This window comes from Natrix helvetica, assembly GCF_964273705.1.
Source record: "Natrix helvetica genome assembly, chromosome: Z".
NCBI lineage: Eukaryota > Metazoa > Chordata > Lepidosauria > Squamata > Natricidae > Natrix > Natrix helvetica.
Window position 1 is genome coordinate 39001176 of NC_138554.1, and position 20278 is coordinate 39021453.

The following is a 20278-nucleotide window of genomic DNA, read 5'->3' on the forward strand; positions in this document are numbered from 1 at the left end:
CTCTGCCAGGGAAAGTGGAGCTCCATTTTCACTGGCAGAATCACTGCGGGCTGGTCCTTCACTGTTTCAAGGGTGGCCCCGCAAGGCAGATCTAAGTACCCTGCATGCCGGATCTGGCCACCAGGCCTTGACTTTGACACCCGTGAGCTTTAGAGTTGCTCTATCAATCTAACTCTTTTTCCTGGAAGACTGAATAAACAGACAAAAATGGGCAACAATTCCACTTTTGGCTGGATTTCAGTTTCTCATATGAATGCCCAGGGGAAGATACTTTGAACAGACCTGGAACTGGTTGAAGTAAAATCCATAACTGACAGAAATTTTAGATGCTTGCCAAAATGATCCTACCCATGTTGCTATACCAAATTTCTAATACCATATAAAGCAGTGTGTAATATATATTCTAGCTACTATTTAACCATCAACTAAATATATACTAAGTTAACATACATCGAAGTAATACAACCTGATACCATTAACGATTACATTAATCGTTTTAAAAAAGAAAAAAGTAAGGCCTTGAACAAATGACCTCATTCTTTGTATTTTATTTTACATTTTATGGCAGTTAGTCCATAAATGCCATTTCGATGGAAAGCCAGAATACAAATCTAATAAACCAGCAAAGTTATAGTTTAATAGCAATGATAGATCTCTTATTACCTTAGGAAATTTGTCATGAATTTCTACCCTGTTCTGTATTGTGCTCTATGGGATCAATTTGTTTGAGGATGGAGGGGTGGGAAGGGGCAGGTTGCCCTTTGAATTTGCCCCGATTTGATGGAAGGAAGTGCACACTCAAAGCATGGAAGAAGAAAATGGCTGGTAAAAGGACATCTTATCTTTGTATGGATGTTTTCTGTTAAAATTTCACACCCATCCACCTATGCAACTAGTTTTGTGAGGGTCCCGCCTGCTCCTGTCATTGATCCTGTGTGTTTATGTGCATCAAAACATGTAGTTTTCTGGAGCCCATGTACCATGATATTGTCAATTGATAATTATAAAGAAAAGAGGAAAAAAAGAAAAAGGAAGTTAGCAATAATAAGATTTCTTGCACAACTAGTGAGGAGTAAAGGCACAGTTTTGAAGTTTTACAAAAGTCCCTATATGATAATTTCTACTTACTTATTCAGGTTTTGTTAACTAAACTCTGAGTTGGGCCTTCTCCATTCAAACTGGGGCAAAAAGAGGGTAAAATCCTGCTTCTCCCCCCCCTCTCTCTCTACACACACACACACACACACACGCACACTATATATATATATATTTATAATTTTATTGATTTTTAAAAAACAGATAAATAGAAAAGATTTGAAAGAAGAAAAAGTGAAAGTACAAAAAAGAAAGAAAAAATATATTTCCCCCCTATAATGTACCAATTTTCTTTGTTACACATATGTTTAAAAAAGCTACATAAAACATTTACTGTAAGGTTAACATTTGTCTACATTATTTCCATAATTCCATAAAATTTTAATTCTCAAATCCCAAAATCAACTTTTCATTTCTTTCAGTTTCTTGCGAAAAATCCAAAAATGGTTTCCAAGTAGAAATAAAATTTGCCACATCCCCCAATTCTACTAGTTTCACCATCTATTCTTCCTTTCTTGATATTTGGAAATCCTTCCATCTTTGAGTCTCGCTGCTGTTATCCTATTATAAAAACAAGTGCCATAAAATATCTCAATTATTTATCCATTACGCCTCCCAAAAAGTCTGTGCTTTCAATTCTAAGTTCACTTCTGCATCAAATACAAACTTTATCCCAATATTTTCTAGCTTTATTAAATGTCCAACAAAGATGAAAAAACGTTCCCTCAGTTTGATTGCCTTTCCACCATATTTTGAAATGTCCTTGTATATTTTTGACAATGTATCTAGTTCCATATAGCAATGAGACATCATTTTATAGAAGTTTTTCTGTAATTATAATTTAATGTAAATTACAAACCATTTTTTTTGTACTATTCCCACTGGTCCAAATATATCTCTTTTTTTTAAATTTTGAGAAAAATCAAAATTTCCTTACATACTTAATTTGTTTGTCAGTTAGGTCTCTGTGTATACATACAGCCTTTTTAGCACGTCAGAATTCATAAGCAGAATGTAGTCTACGTATCATTCTCCCTGTCAAGATAATATATATGGGATGCTTTCCTTACAAGCAATTGGACTGAATAAATAATCCCTTGAGATATTTTTCTTGGCTTTCTTTTAACAATCTTACCTCTGTCTTTTCATGCTAACCGCAGATGATCAGTCTTCTGAGAAAGGTAGGTTCTCCAGCTATTCTGGAGTGACAGCACCAGCAGGGTCATTTTCTGCCTGCTCAAACCATCCTACAGTGAAGCAAATCAAGATGCCGATACAGAGAGCTTAGATTGTTCAGCTTGAATAGATGGTGCAATTATGCATTTGTTTTTCATTTTCCTGTTATCGTAGAGACAGCAGCCAGACTGGGTATGCTCCGTCCATTAACCAATCGGACTGAGTCTACACTTACAATGTCATCAGGCCCTTGTGGCTCTTCCCCAGTTTCAGACTCAATCCAACCTGGACTGGCTGTGAGAATTAATCTCTCCTCCAAATTATTTAATTATATCTTTAATTGGTGAATTTTTCCAAAACTTTTTGTTGTTCCTTTAAATTCGTTCCTTAAATAATCCTTTATTCTACAAATTGGAGGGAAATTCAAAACTGATCTCTGCCTCTCCTCAGCCGTCTGAATGCCTGTGGCCACGAGTTCGCTCAGGAAGCCTGCCTTGCAATCAGATCAGCCAGCTCACGAGCTACGGCTCCATGGCTGTTTCCCCACGGTGCTTCTTGATTCTGGGCACTCGGAGGGATGCGCAATCAGCCGTTTTGCGCGGAGCGGTTCTAGGCGAGTCCGATGGCCATTCTGCAGATCGCCTGGCCACACTTAGTATCGGCGGCCATTTTGCGGGTCGGAAAAGCCCGCAAAGATAGTGGTGGCCATTTTGAGGCTCTGAAAAGCCTCAGAGAAAAAAAGTCGGCCATTTTGGACAATTTAAAAAAGGCGCGAACTCTACAGCAGCCGTTTGGAGTGCCCAGCAATGCGGGATCACCCCAGGTGGACCAGATCAGGAGCACCTGGCCAGCAAACGGGTGAGACCATTGCCTATCTTATTGGGGTGTTGATTTACGTTTGGGGAAATGGCTGATCCAGCTATGGATTCGAATGCAGGATTAGAGGAGGCAGGGCCATCAGGCGCAAAGAGCAGCAGGAAGAGGCAAGCCAAAGAGGCCCCTTCCTCAGGAGTAAACCCCAAGGTTTCTAAAGCGACGACCAGGGCAGAAGAGCGCAGGCAGAAGGCCCTTGAGAAAGAATTTCAGAGAGCCTAAAAACAAAAACATTGTCTAACGGCCCAGCCCTCCCTCCCTTCGAGGATCACCAAGTGGCGTCCCCAGCTCCACCTGTCTTACCTCCCATGGGCCCTAACCCCCCCTGACTTATTCAGAAGGGTAATTGTCTTCTTTGGAGTCCTCGTCTTCGATGGAACCTGACAACAGGGCAATTTCTTTGATGTCCCTCTCAATAGGGAGCGCACCTTTGAACAGGCTTCCCTCCCAGTTACACATGGCTCTGGGGCCCTCCACACCATGTATATCTCTCCTGCTGATATGGCAACCATCATTGCTGAAACCATTAAACAGGTCATGGCTGCTGGCCTACAACAGCAACCCCAACCTGCTTCATCACATGGCCATAAGCATAAATCTTCTGGTGCGGCTCAGCCAACTGATCCCTCTGCCTCTACTTCTCAGGCCTCAATTGGCAGGGAGCAAGATAACCTGCGGGACTCAGACCTGTCTGATGACGAGGTGGTCACCCCAGATACCCCTGCCTTTACCGGATTATTCAAAGCTGATTGTTTCAAGTCCCTTCTTAAGGCCATTAATGCTGCTAACTTAGCATCTTCTGCTTCAGCTTCTACTTCACAGGATAAACTGGCAGAACCGGCTTCAACTGTGGGTCCCAGTACCCCATTCACCAAACCCATGGTGGAAAAAGAGGTGATCGCTGTTCCCAAGATATTCCTGAACGTCATCCAGAAGCAGTGGGAGTCTCCAGGAACGGGCCCACAGGCGACCAACATCTCTACAACATTGCACCAGACCTCACCAAGTTCTTCGAGACTCCCCCAGTGGATGCACCGGTTGCAGCCCTGTCTTCACCTACTGTAGTCTCTGGAGCCCCTGAGAAGGTTCTCAAGCCTGAGGAGAAAAGGTCAGATCAAAAACTATCAGGATGGGGCTGGGCTGTTAGGGCCTCTACAGCCACTTCCTTTTTCTCCAGGGAAGCCTTGGTTTGGATTGAACAGCTTCAGGAGTGCATCGCTCTTACTGACACTAGATCACATAGGGATCTCAACAAGACCAGGGCAGTGGTTGAATTTGCGGCTGATTCTTCCCTTAATGCTGCTAGATTAGCTTCTAAAGCCATGGTCTCTTCAGTCACGGCTAGGCGTCTGCTTTGGCTCAAGCCATGGCAGGCGGATGTACATACTAAGTGGTGCCTAGCAGCCTCCACATTCAGTGGCACCCAATTATTTGGTAATCCCTTAGACCCGTATTTCACGGAATTTAAAGACAAGCACAAGGTCCTTTCATCCATCTACAAGAAACAGGACAGTTGGTCCGCTCCCTTCTATAGGAGGTCGCCCTTTCGACCGACCTTCCTTCCCTCATCCACAATGCCAATCCTACACTCCCAGACATGGATCTCACCAGGACAGGTCCAGTAGAAAGCATTTCCCCTCCAAGAAATCTTACCGTGGAGGAGGCAACTGCCATTTTTCACGTAGAAAATGACTATCTGGACTCTCTTCCGATCGGAGGCCGCCTGGCATTCTTTGCCCACCGCTGGGAGGAGACCACAACAGACAATTGGGTACTCAAAACTGTCAAATTTGGTCTCATGCTAGAATTCCTCTCCATCCCCCAGGAACACTTCATGCCATGCCCGGTCTCTTGGTGTCCTTGTAAGAGGGCACTGATGGAACAGGCCATTCAGCACCTGTTGGAGATCCGGGCCATCCAACCAGTTCCTCCCCATCAGGAAGGGTAGGGTTTTTATTCCCGCCTGTTTATGGTACCGAAGAGTTCTAGGGGATGGAGAGCAATTTTAGATCTAAAAACATTGAACAGCCACATTGTCTATCGGCGGTTCAAAATGCATTCTCTGCACACCATCCTCCAAGCGGTCAGGAAAGGCAACTTCCTCACATTGGTAGACTTGACCGAAGCTTACCTTCATATCCCCATCTTCATAGACCACTGAAAATATCTCCGCTTCTCCTATGGGGGAAGGCACTTCCAGTACCTAGCTCTTCCGTTCGGTCTATCCTCTGCCCCCAGGGTATTCACAAAGGTACAGGCAGCACTAGCTGCCCACATCAGGTTATCCCCTCTTCAGATTCTCTGTTACCTGGACGACATCCTCTTGTTGTCCAGGTCTCCAGTTCAGGCAGAAAGAGATCTCGCCCTCACCATTCACACCTTGCGGATTCACAGGTTCGGGGTGAATCTCAAAAAGAGTCACCTCGTTCCCAGCACTCGCCTTCTCCACCTCGGGGTCTTGATAGACACCATGGTGGAGAGGGTGTTCCTATCCAACAACTGCATTCTCAGTCTGAGAGAAACTGTCAGGAAGGTGCTACGTCTACGTAAGGCATCCCTTCTTCTCTCCCAAGTCAAGATGGGCAAGATGGTATCCTGCTTCGGGATTCTCCCGTGGGCCAGGTTTCACAGCAGGAGCCTTCAATGGTTCATGCTTCCACATCAAAAGGCCGACAGGAGCAGCTCTCCTCTCAGGGTCCCCCTTCCCTGACAGGTATTACACTCTCAAATGGTGGCAGTCCCGGCGATTTTGCAAGGGATCTTGTTCAGGGAGCCGTGCTATCTCACACTTATGACGGACGCAAATCTGACAGGATGGGGGGCACACATGCAGGACCTAGTGGCCCAGGGTCAGTGGTCCCTTGAAGAGAGCCAAAACAGCATAAATTGGCTAGAATTGTGGGCGGTTAGCCTCGCCCTCAGACACTTCCACCACAGAGTTCAGGCCCGTCACATATTAGTCCTGACGGACAATACCACAACAAAGGCACACATAAACAGACAGGGGGGAACTTGTTCCTGGTCTCTGAGGCAGGAATCCAACCTGTTGTGCTAGTGGGCGGAATCTCACCTGTCATCTCTCAGGGCAGAACACATCTCAGGGATTTCCAACGTCCAAGCAGACTGTCTGAGATGGGCAACGATAGATCAGGCGGAGTGGACCATCCATCCGAGCCTCTTCCATCAACTTACACTAGGTTCGGCCTCCCAGTCCTAGACCTGTTCGCGATGGCAAACAACAACCAGGTACCCAGGTATTACTCAGGGTTCATGGACCCCATGGCAGAAGGAGTAGATGTTTTCATATGCCAATGGCCCAGGGGTCTCCTGTACGCATTTCCTCCCCTTCCCCTCATTCAGAGGGTAATTCAAAAAATGCTGGAGCAGGAGGCAGAACTGTTGCTGCTAGCGTCGAATTGGCCATGCTGGCCTTGGTATGCCGACCTAATGACTCTGTCAATCTCCACCCCATGGCACATTCCACGGTCTCTCCTGTCTCTACACCAAGGGTCAGTTTGTCATCCTGAACCCCAGTGGCTGCAGTTAACCGCATGGCGATTGAGCGGCAAGCCTTAACAGCCGATAACATCTCCCTCGATGTCATTGCTACCATTCAGGCATCACATAGAAGCTCTACTAACTGCATTTATGATGCCACGTGGTGGACTTTTGCTCTGTGGTGTTCCAACCAGACTGTTGACCCACTTAGGGCATCGATTCCGCAGATATTGGACTTCCTGCCCTGAGGGGGCTTGATCAGAGACTTACCCCTAACATGTTACGCCGACAGGTGGCCGCTCTGGCCTCTGTTCTGGATGGCCTGGCATCCAAACATCTGCCTTCTCAGTCCTTGATCCGGAGATTTCTCCGTGGAGCATCCAACCTGCATCCCCCTGCCATACATAGATATCTGACTTGGGACTTGCCTCGTGTCCTAGAGGCTTTGACCTCCGCGCCCTTTGAACCTATGAGATTCACTTCTTTGAAACTGTTGTCCTTAAAACGCTGTTTTTGGTGGCTGTAATCTCAGCCAGACATATTTCTGATTTGGCTGCTTTTTCAGTCAGGCATGACTTGGGCGTGTTCCATCCAGATGAGTTGTCTTAAGACTGGACCCGACATTCATACCGAAGGTCAATAGCTGTTTCCACCGAGGTCAAGAGTTGACTTTGCCTGATTTCTGTCCGTCTCCCCGTCACGAGAGGGAGTGCAAGTGGTACACTCTTGATGTACGTCGTGCCCTCAAGATCTACATCGACTGCACCACCCCGTTCCGCCACTTGGAAGCTCTCTTCATCTCCTTTCGCCAGGCCTCCTTGGGTACCAAGGCTTCATCTATTCTGGGGTGCTGGATAAGAGCCTGTATTAAACTGTCTTATGAACTTCAATCCATACAGGTCCCTGTAAACATTACAGCTCACTCTACACGCAGTGCTGTGGCATCTGCAGCTTGGTCCACTCAAGCCACCTTGGAAGAAGTCTGCCGGGCGGCCACCTGGGCGTCTCCCACTGTCTTCATATGTCATTACAAGTTGGACAAGTACTCGTCAGCTGATGTGGCTTTTGAGCGCAGGGTGCTACAACAAGTGCCCTAACGGGCCTTTTTTACAATTTCCCACCCTCGTGGAGAGCCCAGTCTTTGGTACATCCCAGTCTGCTGCTGTCTCTACGATAAGAAGAAAATGGACGTTGGTTCTTACCTGATACACTCATTTTCTGGTAGAGTAGAGACAGCAGCCAGCCCCGCCCTGGTATGGGTCACGTGAGGGTATTCCTTGTGCGGAGGAGAGAGATACAATGACTATGGACTTTCACTTTTTGCTCACAATCCTCACTTGAGTCTACAGTTTTCCTTCATCTGAAACTGGGGAGGGAGCCACAAGGGCCCGATGACATCGTAAGTGTAGACTCAGTCCGATTGGTTAATGGACAGAGCATACCCAGTCTGGCTGCTGTCTCTATTTTGCCAGAAAATGAGCGTATCAGGTAAGAACCAACGCCCATTTTCTACAATTGATTCTGCATCAGAGATGCTTTTTAAAAACTAATCTGAATATAATTTGACAAAACTGTGAGGCACTTAAATGGAAAGGACATGGAATTTTGGGAGGAATTTTGAGACAGATCTGAGGATTTGAAACCTTTCTGCTAAAAAAAAGGAAGAGGTTTGGGGGCAGCTTTCTACATCATTGCTTTGTGGGTGCTATAATAATTTTTAGGTCATTTAGATGCTCATTTACATCTGATCCCATTTTATTCCTCCTTGCTAGAAAAAATGTGAATAAACTAGGCATGTTCATAAATCTAAATGTATTATTTCAATGTGATTATGTTTAAATATTACCTTATTGTCTTGCTTTAATATAAAATGCATATTCGGAACATATAATATAGATAATTTGCCTCCACATTAAAAAAAAGGATGGATTGCTTGATGCTTAATCTAAGAGGGAATTGAGGGGGACCAAGCTGAAGGGCAAGGGAGAAGAGAAGGTAGAAGTGATTTGCAGAGAAAGTGAGCTGAGAACATGTTTGAGAAGAGGGAATGTCCAACACAAAAGCAATATCATGATCGGTATCTGTGGAAATGCTGAAATCAGAATGAGTTTTTTGAATATTGAGGTTAGAATGCTAAGATGTTTATTTATTTATTATATTTGTATAACCACCCATCAGAGGTGGGTTGCTCCCTGTTTTACTATCGGTTTGCTTTGAGTGTGCTTCGCTGTGCGCCCGTGCACAGTTCAATGTAAATTGTTCATGCATGCGCAGAACAATTTACAGTGAACTGCGCATACGCACTACTAAACAACATGCCGGCGATGGCAGTGGCAACCAGGGAACTGGCGTGGCCAGCCTGGATCGCTGCTGGTTCTGCGACCCAGGCCAAAATACCACTACCGGTTCAGCCAAACCGGGCCAAACCGGGAGCAACCCACCGCTGCCACCTATCATATGACACTAGGTGGGTTACAGCATCCAAACACTGGTTGATTCAAAATTCAATTTCCTATGGTTATCCCATTCCAGCCCAGGAGAAGGGTCATTTACCTAACGTATTAGCAGTACTTGGATTCCCCCCCCCCCCCGTTCAGTCTTGTCCAATTATCAGAGACTGCCGAGACAAACCTTATCAAGTGCTTTTTATCAGGGCAACCTGCTATATCGAATTATGGGATGGAGCATACTGCCTCGTTTCTCTTGGCAAGGTTTTTCAGAAGTGGCTTGCCACCTCATTCCTAGGAATGAGAGAAAATGACTGGCCCAGAGACATCCAACTTGCTCTGTGCCCATGACTAGAACACATGATCTTCTGATTATTAGCCTGATACATTAACCAGTACACCAAATTAGCTCTTAGTCCTTGGATTAAAGTTGGATTATTCTGTCTGCAGTGGAGATCAGTCTTTTACAGCTTCATAAAAGGGGAAAAATAAACTTTTCTCATATACACTCAGGGCCTCTTATGTCAATCTCGTTTAATTTTCCTTAGCTATTAATTTGCCTGGTGTTTTACTATGTAATTTATTTTTTTTGTACGTGCTAATCACACGGATTAAGCTCCTGCTGTTTTTTAAAAAGCTATTGTGCTGTTTCTAGGAGCTTTTTGTTAACACAGCAGGTAATTTCCTGTGGAACCACAATGTGTAGCTATTTTTCCTTCTCCTTTTTCCTTTTGATTTGGCCTCGCACCTTCCAGAAAAATGTACTGGGGTGATGGCTTCCTTTTTAAACTTAACAATTGCCTCAAATAAGAAAAGCTGCTCAGTTTATAAATAAAGTCTTATTAGCGGTATTAATAATGCAGGAGTTTAAATTTAATTGCCTTGATTTAACTGTTGGGACAGTCCCAGCCATGGTATTCTGCAGGTTCTGAGCATTTTGGGAGAACCGGTAGCAGACATTTTGAGTAGTACGGAGAACTGGTAATTATCACCTCTGACTGGCTCTGCCTCCCGAGTCCCAGCTGAGAAAATAAGGATTTTGCAGTAAGCTTCCCCTGGAGTGGGGAGGGAATGGAGAGTTTATAGTATCCTTCCTCTGCCATGCCCACAAAGCCACACCCACAAAGCCACACTACAGAACCAGTAGTAAAAGATTTTGAATCCCATCATTGGACAGTCCTCTAGTGCAGCTGTGGCTAAAATGGAATCCCATCTAGTGGAACCTTGGAAGGGTGCCTTTTCCATGGCTGCCCCTACCGCACAAGAATACACTCTCATTGTGATTTGACAGACTCCATCCTTTTAACCTTACACAGGGACCCGACTTTACACGGAGGCCTGGGATAGGATTGTATAGGCAGATAGCGTGGAAGGAGGGCAGCTGAGCCTGCAGTGTGCATCCCAAAGGGACAACTATGGTGTTTTTACTTTTATTGTTTTACTGTTTTTTACTGCTTTATTATTGTTTTACTTATTGGTTTTATTTTTGTGAGCCACTCAGAATTACTTAAAATGGGAGGACACATAAACCCTTTATATAAATAGATAAATAAGGAACCCAATCCAGTTAAGGGGCAAAGAAATAAAGAAAAACACTTTCCTTCTAATGATAAACATTGTGCTTTTTATATTAGTTTAAAGGGGCCGAGGTCATTTGCTGCTTATTTGGCCGGAGTGATTGGAGGAGCTGTCTCTAACATGGCAGTTTCCAGATAATTGTTTATACAATTTTTATAGTCACCCATTTCAAACAATTGCTCTCGGTGGTATATAGAAGGCCAAAAGCAAAAAAGAGGAACATATGAAGTAAATATCAAGCAGATCAATACAATCCATGTGAGGGTTTAAAAATCATTCTGTTTCTCATCAATGAAAACTAAAAGTAGACAAACCAATTGTCAGGCCTGGCCTGTCTATGTTGCAAAATACCTGAGGGAAGTTCTACGTTGTTGTTTTTTTTACTCCTTAAGAAAGGCCAACAGGGCTGGGATTACCCAGATTTGTGAACTGACAGGAGATTATGGCAATTCAGCCTGACCAGTTGGGAAAGGATTTATTAAAATATTTACACAACAGTAACAGTTGGCAATTCCCATTTGAATTCTTCAGTTGAGTGTGCCACTTATTTTGTCACCTTGAAACAGCCAGTGGATGGTTTCCCATGTCATAGTCATCTAAAATTAATTGTATTGTTTGTGGAATAAGTAATCACACAGTCCTAAAACTGTTTAAAACTTGTTCCCCCTCCTGAGTTCAATGAGACCAAAAAAACTCAGAATCTAAACTTAACCATGCACACAGGGACAAGTAGATCTTTTATGTGCACTCACTATTTCATTTCCCCCATTGAAGAACATTCTCTTCACCCAGGTTTCACTATGCTAACATTAGATGAATGATTTGGGCCTTCTACCCTAGCCCTAAAGAGACATCTGTTGGGGGAGGTAAAACACTCGAGTTGCAGCCACACATTTGAAACCCTGCCTCTTTTCATGTGTTATGTGTGTCAGAGATTCTTGCAAAAAGTGGGGTAGATACCTGCAGCCCTATCTCTATGCCCATGATGGCGAACCTATGGCATGTATGCCAAAGCTGGCATGCAGAGCCGTCTCTGCGGGCACATGTGCCGTTGCCAGTTGGTCTTTGCGGGCACTGGAGCGCCAAAAAACGCCCAAAATGTAGGCCGTTTTCCAGCCATTTTCCTGAAAACTGGCTGTTGTTTGGTTGTTTTTCAGGCCATTTTCCAGCGTTCTGGTGTCTGCGAAGGCCAGCTGGCCGGCGTGCATGCATGCCATTCCATTTTGGGCACTTGGTGCCGAAAAGCTTCATCATCGAAAAGCTCTATGCTTTGAAAACTCTCTGGGGGTAACTTTCAAGCATGTTCATGGCTCATGAGAGGCTGCTTGTTTGCTGTTTCTAGATCTCCACTGCTTGTTGTCTGCCTATCTTGTACTCTTGAACTCAGCCTTTGAATTAATAATTACTTTTTAAAAAAAGAGCACTCCTCTATGGTAAATCAACTTCACAGGATGTTTTTCTTACTTTGAAACCCTAGAAAGCTACCTTACCCCAGAAATCTATATTTTTCAGTATTGCTGTCCACAATTAAACAATTTCACCTTTTATTATGATATCAGTTTTTTAAAAAAAATAATATTATGCAAATCAATCAAGCAAACACTGGCCTTACTCAACCAGTTAGACTTCAAATGTAGAACTCCCATTACTCCCTGTCAGGATTTTTTGGCTCAGAATTAAAGACATCTGAGATGTTTGAAGACTGCCAGACTGGACTGGCATAGCCTGGCACCAGCCCACACTTCTCCAGAGCTTCACACAGAATTGTTTGCCTGTTGCTTGGAGCCAATCTCTCTACACAACACAACTGCTTTACTTATTGAATTTGCCTAGCCTTTGTTCTTTATTTTCCACCGGTTTTCATATTAGCACTTAAAGACAGATGATGACATTCTTATTTCCAGAATGCATGACCTGCAACTTTTAATACATTTGTGCCTATTCTCTCACTCTTCTTTCTATACAGAAGACTGTGACTGTGAGGGTTACTTCAATGGACAATACATAGGTGGGTACCAGTCTTTGTAATGAATGATACATATTCCAGATTCTGCCCTAGAACCTGGAAGGTATATAGTTCAATTGTTCTGTAAATAGTTCTGCAACTATATAAATTGAACACCTAATGCATTTATATTCAGCTGCTTTATAACTAGCGAAGTTGCCTTACACCAGATTAGAGAGAGCTGGAGGAATCCTTCTGAAACTTTGTTCTCAAGATGTTATTTACTAGGGAAGAATAATAGCCGTCCACTTCTATGGGAGAAAGAAAAATGTCTATGACTGCAGCCATGGGATATGATTGAAAAATGGGCTGAACCAGGAGTGAAATCCACCTTTGCTATTGGTTCGGTAGCGATATGACTTTCCGCACATGTGCAGAGCATCAAAATGACGTCTTGGCGGGTGGGCAGAGCCTGCTAACGAGCGCGCCTGGCAAACGAGCAAGCGAACAAGCAAGGCAAGCAAACACCGAGGGTGGGGTGTGCCACGTGATTTAGATTAGCTAGAAAGCAGAAAATCCTGCTTTCTAACTAATATTAATTGCGTGGCACAGCTGATCTTTGGAAAAACCGGTTCACCCAAGCTGGTAGCATTTTTTTTACTAGTGGTTCAGGTGAGCAGCTGGGATCTTTGCTACTGGTTAGGCGAACCGGTCCGAACTGGTAACATTTCACCCCTGGGCTGAACTTAATGGACAAATGAGTAACGGAGCTAGGTTGTTTCTTGGTATTCATTTTAGTTCTAGTTATGCTCTTGATCCCCTTTCCTCCCTCCCTCTTTCCCTAGTTTATTTTTGACATTCAAATAATCAGTCCTCAGCGTATGACTAAAATGGAGCCTACCCTTTACTGTCATATGTTGTAATGGTCATAAAATGAGTCATCATGTGACTGGCTTGATTTTCATGATATGTTTTTTTTTTGTGGCAGTTGTTAAGCAAAAACTGACTGTTAAGCAAACCATTTGTTCAGCAAAAACAATGTAAACAATAAATCATGGTCTGGTGACTCTGGGGGGCTGGGAACAGCCATAAACGTGGGCCAAGTGCTGAAACTCTCTTATAACTGTCTTGGGTGGTGGTGGTGTTGGAACTTTGGAACCAAGTTATAAGTACCTTTTGGTAGATACTTCAAATTGTTGCTAAGCCATCAGTTGTCAGCTAAGGACTAGCTGTTATATACTGTATTTTTCAGAGTATAAGACACAACTTTTCCCTCCAAAAAAAGGATGAAAATCTGAGTGCGTCTTATATACTGAATACAGCAGTTTTGGCCTATGGGCCCATTTTTTGCACGTTTTTGCCTCCTCCCCCACAGCCCCCAGGAGCACTCTACAAGCCTCCTAAAGGCTATTCATGCCTTTGGGGGGGGGGGACAAAAAACAGGTCCGTTTTCACGAAAAACAGGCCATTTTGGGGAGCTCTGCAGAATGCAAAAACATTTTTCTTTTTTAATTTGCCTTTTCAAAATCTTGATGCGTCTTATACTCCGAAAAACATGGTACATATCATAATGGACATGTTTACTTTTTGAGATTTGATTGGCAAAAACTTAATAAGAAGGGGAGGATATAATCTTTTGAAGTTTGAGAATCACCAGATGATTGGATAGCAGATTAAATAGGGTTGATTAAGCCTTTCCTAACACTTAAAAAAACACAGAGAAGGAAAATATTACTTTTGGCCTTTTAGCTGGCTTGCGACGAAGTTTCCGATTGAGCCGAAAGGAGAAGCAGAGTGATCCAAATGAAGTCAAACAAACAGAACAAAACTCCACTCCAGAACTTCTCACATATGAGGAAGTCATCAAATACCAGCAGCAGCCTGCTGAAAGGAAGAGGCTGGTGGTTTTAATTGGTGAGTTGCTGGGTGTAAAAAGAGCATCATTTTGTTATTGGGAACCAATTGTTGACACACTGCAGATCAGGTCCTCAACCTTGGCAACTTTAAGGCATGTGAACTTCAGCTCCCCAAATTCCCCCGCCAGCCCATGCTTTAAAGTTGCCAAGATTGGAAAACATTGACATAGATGGTGGAGATCAATATTTTCAATGGTGAACTCAAAGATGCACCCTGAAGTTCTCATCTTTTTAGGAAGGTATGGGATGTGGTAGAGCTTAACAGTCAGTATCAAGGATCATGAGGAAAGAAAAGCAAGTTTTGGATCCATCTTCATCAAAATCCAGGTAGTTCCCAATTAAGTAGTCATTTATCCTACTATATATAAAATCTATAATTCAGAGGACCTTGCCTCTTGTAATTAGTTTTGGGTAAGTTTCTCTTCGTGTTCACTAAATTCATGAATGTATTTCAAAACAGACAGAATTTGAATAACATTATGAGAGATGGTGCTTTCAGAGGGTGAGCTGGTGGAAGGGAAATTCAGTGGAGTTGCAGTTACCTAGCAAGGAGGGAGCACATTCCAGAAGAGGGAAAGTGGATACAAAAGGCAGCATAGTCCTGACCTGGATAAGTGACAGAGAGTAAGCAGAGTCACTCCCTAGAACAGTGATGGTGAACCTTTTTGGCAGAGTGCTGAAAAGAGAGCCTGCACATTTGTCTGGGCCGCAGCCCAGTAGACAAGCTGCCAGGAAACATGCACGCGCTGGGAAACAACCTTCCGGTTTCCAGCATGTGCACGTGCGCCAGCCAGCTAGTCTTTCAATTACTGGCATGCATGGCGCGCATGACAATCAGCTGGCCAGCATGCATGCTCACGCTGGAAAACAGGAGACCAGCTCTTCCACTTTCCAGCATTGCCACATGCACAAAGGCCAGCTGATCATCGCACGTACATGCATGCCAGAAACCCAGAAGAGGAATAGACAATGTTGCGCATGCCAGGCGACATGGCTCTGTGTGCCACTTTGGGCATGCGTGCCATAGGTTTGCTATCACAGCCATAGAATCTCCCTGGGCATATCCATTATGATGAGAGTAGAAAGGGTTTGATCTGTCAAGATTCTTGTCACTCTTAGCTTGATAAGCATACTTCTTTGAAGGTAAAGATTCCAGATTTTAAGAATATAAAACTCATGCTGGATGAGAATCAAGTTCTTTTAGCCAGAATCCCATTTCCTCAAAGGCTCATCTGATACCTCTGAGAAGCTCAGATCAGGATATGGGGATATCAGCCTGTTCCTGCTGTTCATTTAGTGCACAGGAATTTTGCTTCCTATTTTGGAAATCGTAAACATTAGCACCTGGTTGTTGGATGATGCAAAATACCATCAACTCCTTGAAGGAAACAAAAAGATAAACATGTAATAAAAATAAATATTTTAAAATTGTTTATATGAGTGTTTCTGAATCTTAGTAACTTTAAGACATGTGGCCTCAACTCCTGGAATTTTCCACCAGCCATGTCTTAAATTTGCCAGGGTTGAGAAGAACTGGTTTATATGTAAAATAAACATGCATGAGGAATCTTACTCATCTTCCTTTCTGAAATTTAGCATTTCCTCACTGTTTTTTACTTCTTCCACTGAGCAGGATGTAGGATGCTACCCAATTCCTTAACCTGGAATGGGAAAGCAGCAGGTTAAACTGAGCTTGCCAGCTTGGCCCTCTAAAGACAAAGCTCTCCACCTTCCAAACAATCTCTGCTGGATGCCTTTCCCTTCTGTCTTAAACTGAGAAGGAAGGCCAGTTGCTTGAAAAGCTGGAAGATGAAGCCAACGAGGTACAAAAGCTGAGCAAAGCCTTCATTTAGTGCCCTCAAAAGTAGTGGAATTGGCTTATATGTCTGTTTAAAAAGTAAAGTGGATTTGGGCGCTGTGGAGGATCTTGATGGGGGTCATTGGACAGGAGGAGATAATGGATTTAGGATTACTAACCTTTCATTCCATGCCTGCTGTTTGCATTTGAAAACTAGAAATGCCCAGTAGAATAAATAGAAGTTTTGCACTCTAACCTGGAGAGGAATCATATCAGAGGCCGTGAGTTTATTGGGACATAGATGTTTGTTATTAGAGAGCTTTTAAGACTGTTGCTAACAGTGAACATCATATCTTATTTGATTCACTTCTAAGGGCAGAACCAACATAGATAAAGCTGCCAATCAAACATTGGCCTGTATCTTTTTATGGTTGGCTTCTGTGTTTTGTCTATTCACCCACTTCTTCCTCTCATCTCTCAGGTTCTTTGGGGTCTCGGTTAAATGAACTCAAGCAGAAAGTAGTGGCAGAAAATCCACAAGAATATGGAGTTGCTGTGCCACGTAAGAAACTCCCCTCTCTCAAGATATATCTAGTCACCTATCCCTTCCCCATGAAATGCAAAGTTGTTTATTTGTCTATTTATGCTACTTTACTAATACAAATATCAAACTGTCCAATGGTAATGTTCTCTAGATGACTTAGTGGATGCTGTTGTTCAGTAATTCATTCATTACCATTTTTTCACATCCTAATGGACATCAATTTGCTAGAATTATTTGTGAATAAATAACTGCTTGGATTTTTGTAAAGTTATGCTTGTTTTATCAGTAAAAGCATATGGCCATCTTATGTTCTGCTGACAACTTTTCTATTCCATCTATGTTTCCAACCATCATAGTCTTCTCCAGAGATTCATGCTTCCATAATATGGCCACAGTAGCTAAACATTTAGCTTTATTATCTAAGATTGAATGATTACTTCTTGCTGTTCATTGTACTCAACAGTTTCCCCCAGCACCACGGGCATAACACATTAATTTTAATTCATTCAGACTTTCTTAATGACTAGCTTTCACAGTCATATCTTAAACAATTGCTTTTTATTTGGATAAATTTTCTTATGTTGCTAATGTCTTTTGCCTTGCATCTTTCTCATTTATTTTCAACAAACCAACAGACAGCCATTTCTCTTATTCTGCTGTTTACCAGGTGGAATATATTTGTTTCACCTTTGATGATATAACAGATTTGATCCGGAGCGATCTCCAAACATTCTGTTTATTCAGTCTAATATATTAAATCTGTTTACCTGCACTGCTCACTCATATGAAATATTGCTGAGATTGTATCTTGTTGGTCTGATTATTTTGTTGCTTTCTAAATTGTAATTCATAAGGCATTCCCGATTTCAGTCAGGTCTTGTTTTTGTTGGCAAAGCTGAACACCTCCATTTTAACTTGCAAAGTATATAGTTTTAGTCAATGTGTTTTGGATATTGTCTGGCTGGCAATTAAATCTTGCAGCTTATTAGAAAAAGGTAATTACTGCAAACAATAAATGATATAGGGGGAATTCTATTAATCAATCATCTGTTTTGTTTCAATACCAAATTCATTTGTTTCCATGATTCCAAATGCTTTTTTATTTTAACGTTTTAATACACACGTTGCCTATTACGACTGTGACATGTTTTAGTTTGTGAAGTGGGTCAACAGGGTAATCTAGGAACTTTTCAATATTATCTTCCTCTAGATCTGTGCTTTAAGCATAAAACGGGATCATTGTAACATATGAAATCTCACCTAGAACTTGGATTGAGACTATTCTACCATTTTCAGGGCAGGGTGTATCTAAGCATTGACTTTTGCACTCTTGTTAAAAATGATGATGTCTCCATTTGTTCTGTGAATTTCCTGTCCACAGAAGATTTGATGACCGTCTTGTGTAAAAATGAATTCCCATCCATTTATTTATCTCAATCTGAGAAAGTCAGTGCTATATTCCAGTGCTATATTTCTGCTTTGATAATATCATGTTCCTGATATTCCACACATGAATGTGATGTTTGTGTATGTGAATAAACAGAAACGCATATCCTGCTGCACTTTCTGTTTTTGCCTGTGGATACAGTCGTATCGTAAACACCAATGTTATTCATATTTGTTCTTGCCTTTACCCAGTAGCTTACGTAATACTTTCCAGTTTGAAGAATTCATTTACCGTGGTCATGCAAATATTTGTCCTGATTGTGTGTATTTGTTTGGTTTTCTTGGTTGCCTTTTCCTTCTTCACTGAATCATGGCTGATCCTTTTTCTCTGATCCGGCCATTTCTGGGTCACTGTTCTGAGAGTATGTAGGGAGAGGATATCATTCCTATACAGGGCTCCTTGATTCCAACAGTCGTAGGGAGGGGCAGATACGAGGACAGATTAACAACTCGCAGTCGGTTGGGAGACCGTGGGTGCTGGTTACACCCGGTCGCTTGTACCAACCCCCGCGTTCTAGGTGGTCAGGATCTGCAGGCCCAGGGCCTGAGGCTGTTGTTATGCAATGCGAGGTCCGTTGTCAATAAGGCCCCCCTCATTCATGATCTAATTTTGGAGGGGGAGCCGGACCTCGCGGGAATAACGGAAACCTGGTTGGGCCACGAGGGAGGGTTACCCCTCGTGGAAATGTGCCCACCAGGTTACCAAGCATTTCACCAGCCCCGGGCCCGGGGAAGGGGCGGTGGGGTAGCAGTGATTATCCGGGAGGACTTAGAGCCGAGGGAGTCCACTGTGCCACAGACGTCCAGATGTGAATCCCTTGTTGTGAAATGGGGCCCTGGGAGGCAGTTGGGCCTGCTGATAGTATACCTGGCTCCCCGCCATACATCAGCGACCCTGCCTGAGCTCCTCGAGCTGATCTCATCGGTGGCGGTTGAGACCCCCAAACTTTTAGTGATGGGGGATTTTAACCTGCCGTCGGTGGGAGAAGCATCAGAGGGGGTTCGGGAGTTCATGGCTTCCATGATAGCCATGGACCTGACTCAAATGATTCAGGGCCCGACACACGAGGGAGGTCACACCTTGGACCTTGTTTTTGTCTCTCGCCAGTGGTTGAGTGATCTGGGAGGAGTGAATTTAACCATCACTCCTCTGTCATGGTCAGATCACTCACTCCTCCGACTTGACTTCCCTGGTGCTACCCCTCGCTGCGGGGAGGCGGAACCGGAAAACACTAGATGGTTCCGCCCCAGGTGCTTGATGGAACCAGACAGGTTCCAGACGGAGCTTGGGCCACCTCCTGCAGCCCTGACCCGCCCTCGGGTAGAGGACCTGGTGGCCGCGTGGAATAATGCGACTACCGGGACCTTGAACCGGGTGGCGCCTTTGCGGCCTCTCCGGCGGCAACGATCCACCCTGGCTCCTTGGTTCACCGAGGAGCTAAGGGTGATGAAGCGCCGCAAGAGATGCCTAGAGAGTCGTTGGAGATCCTCCCGATCCGAATTTGACCGAGCACAGGTACGAGCCCATTTAAGGACGTACCTAGTGGCATTGAGAACGGCCAAACGTCAATATTGTGCCGCTCTCATTGCATCCGCAGAGAACCGCCCTGCCGCCCTGTTTCGGGTGTCCCACTCCCTTCTGTTTCAGAGGCCGCGGGAGGCCCCTCTACAGGGTAGGGCAGAGGAGTTTGGGAAATATCTGCAGGATAAAGTTGCTCAAATCCGGAAGGATTGGGTCCCCTTCAGTGGCCCAGTCGAGACGCCAGTGGCGAGTCTTGAGAAACCTTTTTGGGTAGGAGTTTGACTTGGTTGTCATCGAGGATTTGGACAGATTGCGTGGACGACTGCGACCTACCACATGTTTGCTGGACCCGTGTCCCTCCTGGCTTGTACTGGCTTCCTGGGAGGTTACAAGCGACTGGCTCCTGGGCCTAGTGAACGCTTCGTTGGGTGAGGGGTCTC

At 43.9% G+C, this 20278-nt stretch overlaps 1 protein-coding gene across 1 annotated transcript in view; it reads left to right on the plus strand.

Moving 5' to 3' along the window:
* The window catches only part of MPP3 (MAGUK p55 scaffold protein 3), a 107860-nt gene that overhangs the window by 64545 nt on the left and 23037 nt on the right, over window positions 1–20278 (plus strand). Inside the window, exons 12-15 of the mRNA XM_081932074.1 lie at window positions 2256–2276; window positions 12634–12675; window positions 14362–14526; window positions 16808–16888. Coding sequence (XP_081788200.1) covers window positions 2256–2276; window positions 12634–12675; window positions 14362–14526; window positions 16808–16888 — 309 coding nt within the window. The remainder of the gene's footprint in view (window positions 1–2255; window positions 2277–12633; window positions 12676–14361; window positions 14527–16807; window positions 16889–20278) is intronic.